This window comes from Lepeophtheirus salmonis, chromosome 14 (genome assembly GCF_016086655.4).
Source record: "Lepeophtheirus salmonis chromosome 14, UVic_Lsal_1.4, whole genome shotgun sequence".
In the NCBI taxonomy this organism is placed as follows: Eukaryota; Metazoa; Arthropoda; class Copepoda; order Siphonostomatoida; family Caligidae; genus Lepeophtheirus; species Lepeophtheirus salmonis.
Window position 1 is genome coordinate 42,442,990 of NC_052144.2, and position 11,385 is coordinate 42,454,374.

Genomic DNA, 11,385 nt, shown 5'->3' on the forward strand with positions numbered 1-11,385 from the left:
AAAATGTATAAACTACTTGGGCGTCAATTGTGCTTAGATGATCTACATTTATGGAGTAGTAGTAAGTGATAGCGTCTTTTTAGTCTTTGGCATTGAAGAACAATCAAATTTAGGTCAAGCAAGCGATTGTACAAAAAAACGTTATCCTTTGCAAATTATATATGTCAAAAATGTATACGTTGCATGTTAATTAAACTGTGCAATGGGGCGTTTAATCATGATGTTTTGTGCTTAAAAAAGAGCTAAACAAAATAGGACAAACAAGTATATATCTTTGGTGCTTCCACGTCACTTATATTTAACCACCTGTTCTTTTGAATTATATGTTATGGAGACAGATATGAAACATAGTTTGTTTGTTTTTTAAAACCTACAGAATTGTGTCCAATACTAAATTATTATGCTTGACAACATGATTAGTAAATAAAAATATCATCTCTAACTAGAGAAACTAGGAAAAATTCCTAGTTGCGACCCTCTCTTTCGATATAGATCTGGTGACGGAATTGTGTTCAATAATGAGTATTAGAAATTGATTTTTACTAGTATTATTTTTTCAAACGGAGTAAACACGGGCAATTTAACTCTGGACTCGGGTAGAGCTCGATAGTTTAAAATTCTTGATTCGTTTGTAGCCATATATGTATTTAGCATCAGTTATAAATAACACGTATAGAATGATACACTAATGCCTAAAGTGACTGAAAAATCTGACAAAAATGTCATCCACATTTTGAAAAAAAAACAAAAACATAACAAGAAAATTTGTCTCATTATCTGGCCATCAATAAATGACTTCATTTTTATCAAACTATCCAAAAATCCTACCTTTTAATTGGATTTAAATTCCCCCGTAATGAATGAGAGAACGGAAAACAAACAATTTATTAATCTAATTTATTATTTCAAAACAAATGATAACCTCACAAAAAAATAAGAAATATCTTATTGGATCTGGCATCATTTGTACATAACTAGTCATAAAAAGGGTTAAGTCTCAAAATTACCCCCTCAATAACTAGGTAAACAAGGATAATTTATTGAAAGATCTAAAAACTTTTTTTTTAATTTAACCCTCTAAAAAGAGCTCCTTTTTTGGAGGTATTATGTAGTTATTTTTTACAAAGATGTTTTGGGTACTAGTTTATCGGTCCGACCATTACCCTGATCTGTCTTTTGAGTGTATCCATTTGAGAAACAACAAAAGATTTCGACACTTTTTTATAAACAGCTTTGAACATAAAACATCACATATTAAATGACGTTTTCAATTGTCTTCAATTAGAATTATATTTATTTATTTAATTCTTTTTCCTTTTTAAATCAGGGATAATTGCAAGACACTTAAAAAATCTGTCCATCCAGAAATAACAACTAAAGTATTAAAATGACAATTCTTGAATAGGTCACGAGTATATCTCGTTAAAAAAAGAAAAAGCTTCTAATTATGATTATTATCTGCAATAAATATACATAAATAAGATGAACGCAAGACATTTTCAAAGAAACAGATAACAAAAATAAGAATAAAGTGTTAGGCATCATTTCAGCTCATAATTATCAGCATTCATATACGTTTGGTTTTCTTTTTCAACAATAAGTACACATAGGTTGAGAAATGTGGTTGTGTATCCATTACAGAATGAGGAACGCGACTTGCAGTAACATTTAATTATGTTTCTTATTCCTGTGCATATACATATTATCGCCAATACTTTTCAGTATACGCCTGAAAAAATATATTCTGATGATAATCTTTATTTATCCTGATTATACCTTTGTTTAGATGTAGTCGTTTACTTAACCATTTGGAATTGAGGCTTAGTGAATATAATAAACCATTTTGATTAAAAGTAATTTCCTTTTGATTTTTTTTAGATTCTACGTTTTTTAAATGTAACAGTCGCTACAAAATTATAATATTGTAGCTATTATTCTATCTAATATACACAACCTCATCAGAAGCTGATAGTTATGCATTTCATTCTTCAAAATTCGCATATAGTAATGAATATTTCAGACAATTTTTTATCAAAATAAAGATGTAATATTTTTATTAAACGATTAACAAATTATATCTTTCTGAAACCCCAAACTTATGTCGTAATGATTAATTGAAAATAAGCTCGATATCTTATATATAGTACTTGTAGCATTTTGATTTATATTTATACAAGTTTTGTACAAATTTGCGGGTATAAAAAGAAGTAACCACATTTACATCCACAGTTAAAATAATGCAATAATCAAAATTTCACATTTTACGAAAGCAAAAAAAACATCTCTGTTCCACATATACCAAAAATCCGTTTGACCATCAATTGATTAAACCACCATACCACTGATGTATTGAATATATGCTTCCACAGATAATTTTATCTAAAAGTTTGTTATGCATATAATCATACATAAATAAATTTTTTTAAATATCAACAATCTTGTTTGAACTAAAGCTTTACTTCATTTTGTAAATAGGAAATATGAATGATTTCAAAAATTTAAATGTGAATTTCATAATATATATTTCACAATTTCAAAATCTTTAACTCCAATTGGATCTTTAATCATTAACAAATTTGTTACATACGTTTCAATTGGCCCGAATAATAAGAAATTGTTTTCCTTCATTTAAAACTCAATTGAAACAACAAATCTAGAACAATTACATATTTATAAATAAATGTATATTAGGACTCGATAAAAAGTTTTGTTTAGAAACTATGATCGATACCGAAAACACTCATAGGTAATCCACCTATTTTTTGCATCTCAACGTATGGCTAGAATAAATAAAAGTATCAAACTACAGTCTATCAGGATTTAATAAAAATACGCTTATAGTTAACGTTCTATTGAATGCCAATTTTTGCATACATAAAATACTTCCCATAGAAGAAACACGAAGTACAAAAACCGTATAAAGTCCAGTTTTTTTCCTATTATGGTATTATTATAATTAATCAATAAAAGGATAATCCTTTTTAACGGTACAAAACGAAAGCTGGCAATAAAATATTTGCTCTGCATAATTCTTTTTAAATTTTTTTGATATTGATTATCAATCAATACGGTTACTTATCATAAGTGGCCTCAAAAACAGTTTTGCTCAAAAATAAGCCAAAATTTTTGGATGATCTGATAAAAACAGGATATAATCAAATACCATTTCCCTTGAAATGAGGAATTTCTAAAATAGATATTTAAATAAGTATCTAAAAATTGTGTTTCTTTACATACTTTGGATATTAGAAAACTCTGGATACCCCTTTTCATCTAAAAAATAGCAATTTTCTACATCCAGATTTGACTGTATAAGGAACCATTCTCGGAGTTCCAAAAACTTTGTTGAACCATAAAGACAATAATAATATTTCTTAGTCGAATAACAAATTATTCGACTTATAAGTTGTACCAGTACCGAGGTATTACTGTATAAATGTATTTGTTAATAGTTTGCAATAGAAAAGAGCTAAAAAAAAAAAAAAACCAGCACTCTATGAGTCATGTTTACTTATATTTTTCTAAATATATAAACAAAAACCTGACAGCAAAGTTTACAAAACAACAATACATTCCCTGCTTGCAAAAAAATAAAGAATTTGATTAAAATTTTTCATTTTTTTAAATATATTTGATATTCTTATATATCAGGAATATACATTTGTCAAAAAAATGGAGTAAAAAAAACATGAAATGACGTCAAATAGTCCCGCGTGTACGTAAACAATTTGTTCTTTAACACAAAAATCTATCATTTAAAAATACAATAAAACTCGTTCTCTTCGTCAATCATAGTTTTTACGAATTGCTTGCACATTTAAAACATTTTGTTAAAATACACATTCTATCAAATCCATATCCTTAAAATTAAAAGTTATTTTGTAACATTAATATTTGAAATTTATCAAGATATGTGCTGTGCCATTAGGGCTGGGATTGCTATGTGCAGGGTATAGGACTATATGAAGCTCTTTTTAAATTATAAATTCATTCAAATTTTGTTTTCTTTAGAGAATATATAATATTCTAGAGCAGGACCCAAGAAAATAACCCAAATGTCTTCCCTAAACCCGATCCTGTTTACCGACAGAAAGAAAATTTTATACATAATAATCAAAAGTCTTATAAATTAAAAAAAAAAACAATCTTCAATGATATAAAGCAGCCATATAATTTATAAACCTAATTTGCTGTATTAAAAATTTTTGTAACAAAATTCAGGTTTTGGAAAAGCTCCCGGCTAAAATCCACATAATTTTTTTGTTATTTCATCCCTAGAATACAAAAATGACCATTAAAATCTTCAACAAACATAGGTTCGGCCTTTAGAGCCTTTTTTAATCACATTTTTCAAGGTATAATTTTGATGCAAATATTTCGACTTGTAATAACTTTATAGATGAAAATAAAAGTTACAATAAATTGATGAAAACGTCGCAGCATTTGAAGGTTAATTATTATCTCTGCAAGGAATTTTCCTGTTCGTCACCAGGATTACAGCAAAAGTTAGACATATATTTTGATCTAACTTGGTATGAAGCTGATATATGGTCACAGTAAGAGGACATTAACTTTTGAGAGATCCATCTCAAGATAACACAAAACGTAAAAAAATCTCAAATCGACCATAACTTTGAAACAAATTGAGATTTATTGCCCAAAACAGTGTCATTATGTAGGTATTATGTGGCAAAAAGTCTAAGGTCAAAGTGAGAGAAAAGGTCAAACACACATAACGGATCATCACTTTTGAACAAATTGAGAAACAGAGCTGAAATCATCTCTTTATGGCACAATAAATTTAATTATATAAAACACATATTAAAGTATGAATGCAGTAAATATTAAATTTCAGGGAATTCAACATTGCACATTTTTACCTTAACATAGAGAAAAAGGCTATTTTATATAGGAAAAATGACCGGATATTTGCAATCGATCGAGTGTCCATTCCAGTGATTTATTATGTTATCTTCATCACAAATTAGGTATATTTTAACAGCACTAATCATTGATATAATTCATAACAATTGTAGATCGTAATGTTGTAAACCAAAACATCAGACAATTAATCATTATTCGATTCTCATAAAACTATAATTTTTTTGCTTTCTTTAGAACTTACATTAGTATACCGGGTGACCCATTGAAATCTGAAGACTTACTAATTCATTAATGAATGAAGGTTGAGCGATTGAAATTAATTCATATTTCAATATATTAAAGCATAAATAATTAATTACAAAACGAAACAAACCTAAGCTCTTTAGCCTAGGTACAAGTCGAGAAAATGATACTTGAACGTGATCGTCGAATTTCAATTTGAGGACTTTGAGCAGCTGGGCATGTCCAGGACCAACATCTACACCATCAGCAAGTACAAAACGTCGGAGAGGACGAAGGGTTCTGTCGAAAAGGTAAAACTGGATCCGAAGGAGTGAAAGAAAATAGCCCAGGCCAATCTCCCCAAGTCTATGAGTACCCATGTAAGAGATTTTAGGGTTTCACGTCAGACTTTCCAGAGAGCTATAAAAAAAGTGGGCGGAAATAGCACTGTGAGGGCGGAGAGGCCCCTTTTGACACCAGCCATGAAAGAAACCCCATCTTTTGAAATCTTTTTTGACACCTTTGGCCCCCTACAGCCCTGATGACAACCTCCTCGACTACATATTTTTGGTCCATGTGAAGGCCAAGGCCTGCAGTGCCCGTCATCCGAATACTGAGGCCCTCAAAGTTACGGTCAGTCAGCACTGCGACCTCATGACAGAGGACTATATCCCTTGCACTTGCCAGGACTTCCATAGCCACATGGGAGCCATCATTGACGCTAAGAGCACTTGATCAATGATTAAGATAGCTCAGACATCTATTTATAGTATTAATATTGTCGAAATTCTATTGGTAGTAAAGAAATTATATCTTGTTGAAGTCTAAAATTCAAAGTGTTCAGATTCTAATGGACCACTCAGTAAATAAGGGAAAGCATACGAGAAAAAATATATATTTAATGATGAAAAGATCCTGCAGATTAAAACTGTTACATCAAACATTGTAAGACTAAATTATAAACACCCGCAAAATATTAATGACCATGAATTTTCTAGGAAATTACTCCTTTCCTAGTATATACTATACAGGTTGAATAATTTATAGGCCAAACTGACTCAGTATAAACAAATAAAAAAGCAGGGTGGGACAACATCAAGTTCCTTTCTCCAAAAGGCAAATAAACTAGCTTTTAAATCAGAAAAGTTGTATTTTTGATTAATAAATATAGTACACATTTAAATAACTTTTCATTAAAAGGTTTCAATGGGAATAGTTGTGGTATGACATGGTTTGAGATTCCATCCCGGTCTCACTGCCTAAATTGGGAAATATCAAGTATCTAATTCTTATAAGTAATATATGTTTTTTAAACCTAAACTTTATGTAGACTTTAAATATAAATTCAGAAATACAAAATCTACAATGGTTTTTTAGATATACTCATTTTTGTAAAGATATGTCTAATCTGGCGGAAATAAAAATATATTTTCAGCATTTTCAAGTAATTCAAGTGAATCAATTAGTCACATCCCTATGTTTTTGAGAACCTGTAGTTTTTTTTCTCACAAATTGGACCTTGATTTAGTCATTATCAAGTAGCTGCTGGTCATACATATGATTGCACAATATCACAAGTTCCGAAATATGGATATTTTACTAAAAAAATAAGTTTCTGTTGCTTCTTTAAAAAAAAAAATCGGAAGTATTAAGTAGTTTGACTCAAATTGGCCATCATTTTAATAAAATGATATGTAAATCAACCCTGTAGTCCTTTCCTATCAGTAGATATGGCTATCTAAAGCCAGGATTTTATGAAAAAGTGTGAATTTTTGATTCCGTTTGTCACAGAATACATGTTTTTTAAACGGTCATTACACAAAAGTTATGTAAGAAACAACTGAACAAACAGTTTTATTTTGAAGTCCTGACCGCTATCTATCATTTGAACAAATTAAACCACGTCTGCCCGCACTATTTCTACAGCCTGATTGCCACACATTATAACAGAGAAGTTATGTCAATATGCCTATTATATAAGCCTATGAGCTAAATTTAAGTGACTCACACATATAGCTACATTCATACAACTTAAGTAACATTATGGAAACAATATGGTACTTATCAGAGACAAATGCATTGAGTATTTCCCCCATTTTGACAGAATATTTAAACATCTAATACTATTCTGTCAATTGAAAAAATATATATAAATGATTTTTTTCGTGGAGTACACAGTGATGTAAATAATCTTGTCATGAAAATTAAAAATTATAAGAAAATTTGCAAATGTTTGAGCATTTTTAAATAGACTCATTAAATCCTCATGATTGTTCTTTATTTCTTAAAACATGTGTTTTTCTTTTTGAAAGAAAATAGTATCCTACTTGACTTAAAAGACAAATTTGTTCGTTTGTAATTGTTTGTCGTTTATTTTCATGTTATAAATCTAATTTCTCTTTCTTAAATACTTTGTAATTATTTTTGCTATGAAAGGCGTCAATAATTATTCAAAGGACAATTTTCAAGGTTTACCTTCTACGTATGTATATATTGTAGATTAGGTAGGTTTGTTTTTGAACCTTTCTCGAATTCCGATTATGACTAATGTGACCAATCGCTAATACGGTATAAAAATTACGAATAAAAAATTTTATTCTCCTATGAGGGAATCTTTAAATCTCGATGAAATTATGAAACAAAACCATAACTCTATACTTAATAAATATAGATACGAAAAAGACATTTTTAGTGAATTTGCATAAAATATTTGCGAATCTCTTTTTGTAAGCTTATAAAAAGTATAAGGAAAGTTGTTTTTTTAATGGTCAAAGTTAGGAAACTTTTATGATCCGCATATAGTGCGTATCATTTTATTGCATTATCAGAAAATAAAGATATTTTTTTATTTTTTTTATTCTTTCTTTATGCTCCATGGGTTAGCTTAAGAAAAAAACTTTATTTATACTTTTTATAGATTGCAATTATGTCTATCATAGTTGACTAATGCATAGTAATGATTCATGCTTTTTTTTAAATCTTAATTGACGAAATAAAGAGAATTTATCTCCTCTGAAACTTTAAATTGAATGTGCTACCTAAAGATGACCTCGAAATACAATTCAATTTTTCATAGGTTTTTTCTTTACCGTATCACAATTTTTCCAAACTAACCGTAATTGAAATTCGAAAAAGTTGAAAAACAAACCACCCTATTGTATATGTAGTAGACGAGTTCTTAGCATGACTAAGATAATATGTAATATTATATTATCATATACTTCATTTAGTTAAATATGTAAAAACTATTTTTATATTAAGGAATGTAGTATTATGTATGATAAAAATGTGTCGCAAAAAAGTATACCCTGACAGAATTTTACCATCTTAGTACATGCAAAATATTTGATGAATGGATGGTCGTCCATATTTTAGTTAGAAAGGTTGACACATTTATTTAAACTACGTTGTTCCAAATAAAAAGATATGTCCTTTTTTTCTTTTATGGGGTAATTAAGAGTGGAATAAAGTTGCATAATGTTCACTTTTTTATTCGGCACTAGGGTTGTATCCGTCTCGAACAGTCCCGAACTTCCTTGAAAAACGTTCAAAAAATTTAAGTGTCTACTAAAAGCCATCATTTTTTCTAAATAGTATTGTAAAATACCTCCTCATTGTAGTATGATTGCAGTTGTTTACATAGACAAGAATAGTGGGTTTTTTTTTAATGTATATATTTAATTTTGTCAAGTAGAGTGTTATTTGCCTTTTGAGAAGTTAAATAAATTATTACAATTTAACTATTTTATTTATATTTATATGGCGTGAGTATGTCTAGGCTAAAAAGGCAATTTTTACTGAGGTAGTGTACTTGACAAAAATTAGCCGGAATATTCCAAATCGTGTTCGAAAAATAATTTTAAGAGGGGGAGTAAAATTGGGCAGGCCACAGGGGGTGGGCTGGAGAGGCTGTAGCCACACCCCTCCCCAATAAAAAAAAATGAATTTTTGATTTATACTAGAAAATTTTATATTTGAAATTTTTTTTCAAAAAATTAATAATTGAAATCTCATTTAATTTTACATATATTAAATATAACTTTTGAAATTTTTCTCAAGAAAAATTAATATTATAAATTTATTTTCAAAAAAAATTTTTGTAAACAGTTATTAATTTTTGAAATGTTTCGTAAAGAGATGCAGATTTTTGAATTTTTCTTTCCAAAAAATTTAATTTTTTGAATAGCTGTGAGTTAAAAAAAATCACAAAAAAATTAATTTTTTTGGTGAAAGGCTATAGATTTTTGATTTTTTTATTATAACAAATGTAATATTTTCAAAAATAAATTAAAAAAAGTTATAAATTTTGGATGTTTTGTAAAAATAATCCAAAAACCAAGCCCCCCCAAAAAAAAAAAAAAAAAAATAATAATAATATAATAATGTATATATATATTTATATAATCCTGTAGACTCTCTTATTCTATAATCAACACGCAATGCGATAAAAATAAGTTACTACGAAATAATATTGATGAAATTTAGGTTAAGGGTGACATTAAGCAGAAGTCTTGCAGCTAAAAGATAGAAACACAATAGAAAACTAGATGTTGTTTACTAAAGAAGTGTACAGTGGCGCCACTTTACATACAAGAATTTTGCTCAAAACAACTTGATCTAGTTTAATTCAGATTTATGTATCTTTCATAGACGATAACAGTTTAGTTTTATTCCTAATATATGCCTTATTTAATTATTAATTATTTCTTAAAAATTGTATCATAGACAGTTGAGATTGATTTCTAATGACTTTATCGCTTAAAGATTCTTCTACGGTAAGAATTTTAGGCTTTGAAGATTCAGGAGAAGACGTTAAAATTTTGAAATTGTTACATGACTAATAGAAAGTAATGAATTAATTTATGTTATATGTTTATTAGTAATATTTGAAGCTGTAAAAATGGATGTCTTTTTCAATATAATGTTTGTTGGCTATTAACTGGTTATTTCCAGTGAGGCATACTGGAGTATTTCAGATCTACAAAGGAGGGTTCATTAGATTATATCTTTTGTTCTTAGTTTAATTTAAAAATATTATTTGTCAAACAAAATAGAAAGGGGGAAAATATATTCATATTTTAAAAGGATGCGATTAGGTATTCACTTTCCAAAACTTCAGGCTGATCAGAATGCCGGTTTGTCAGTTCACTACAAAAAACACAACTATATTCCATATACAGTTTTTATTAATATAATGATTGGAGCCTAAGAATTGGTCTCTAAAATTAAAATATTTTGGATGATATTTTTCAATGAAAAACATTTATTTTGGAATGATTTTGGAACGATTAACAACCGGCTAAGGATGTATCCCTATGCCTATAATATGCCTTTAGTTCCCTCATAATCAAAACCAAACAGTTCAATAGTCAGTTTAACAAAAACTCATCATAAAATAGCTAATACATTTTTCAAAATTAATATTTATTTAATTCTTAATTCAGTAATAACAAAATGCCGTTCATTTTTAACCCAGTAAGATTAGATATAAAAGTATTCTGATGAAAAGATGCAACGACAATTATATTTTATAGGCATGGATTATAATCAATCACTTACCTGCGCCATCAATAAGCCCTATGATTTCCTGAAGTTATTTTCACAATACAAATAAACACTAAAGGGAATATACTTCTGTATAATGCAACGAGTCTAGAGATTTATTAATGACTTAATACTTTAGAAAATCGTTAAATATTTCACAACATTTTAATTCCTTATTTATATATATTTCTTATTTAACACTATTTGTTATGTTATAGGGTAAAGCGCCTATAAAACTGACAGTGTTGAAACTTTCTTAATCTTGTCTTCCCAAGATAAATACTCATACACAACGCACACACACATGTGTGTACTACATACGTAAAGAGATAGTAATATTAAAGTACGAACAAGGATTTTAAAGCAATAGTGAAAGCAAGGAATACAAGAAATTATTACATGCTTAAACATGCTTGTATCGCATTTTTAGGTAGTATCAAGTTCTTGCTCCTAAAGAAATAGGAACAACTACTCATCTTTTATGAGTAAATACGAGGTGTGTCTGAAAAGTTTCCGACCCCAACGCAAAGACGGTAGCACTCGTATATAAAAGCGAGTCACATACATCTAGCATCTGTTGACAATTACTTACCGCCATTTTCGACGCGCAGTTACAGTCGTTTGAGTGAGTTGATGTTTGTGTTTTTGTGAAAATGGACAGAATGGAGTTTGTAGCTGTCATTGAATACGTGTTTTTGAGAGTGTAACCTTGTAATAGATTCAAACAATATCAGA

General features: G+C 28.7%; 1 protein-coding gene across 1 annotated transcript in view; it reads right to left on the reverse strand.

The window, feature by feature from the left end:
- LOC121129766 (ras-related protein M-Ras) overlaps positions 1-10,918 on the reverse strand; it is a 118,375-nt gene extending 107,457 nt beyond the window's left edge. The window contains exon 1 of the mRNA XM_040725493.2: positions 10,666-10,918. Coding sequence (XP_040581427.1) covers positions 10,666-10,674 — 9 coding nt within the window. The 5' untranslated portion in view covers positions 10,675-10,918. The remainder of the gene's footprint in view (positions 1-10,665) is intronic.
- Positions 10,919-11,385: the final 467 nt, after the last annotated feature.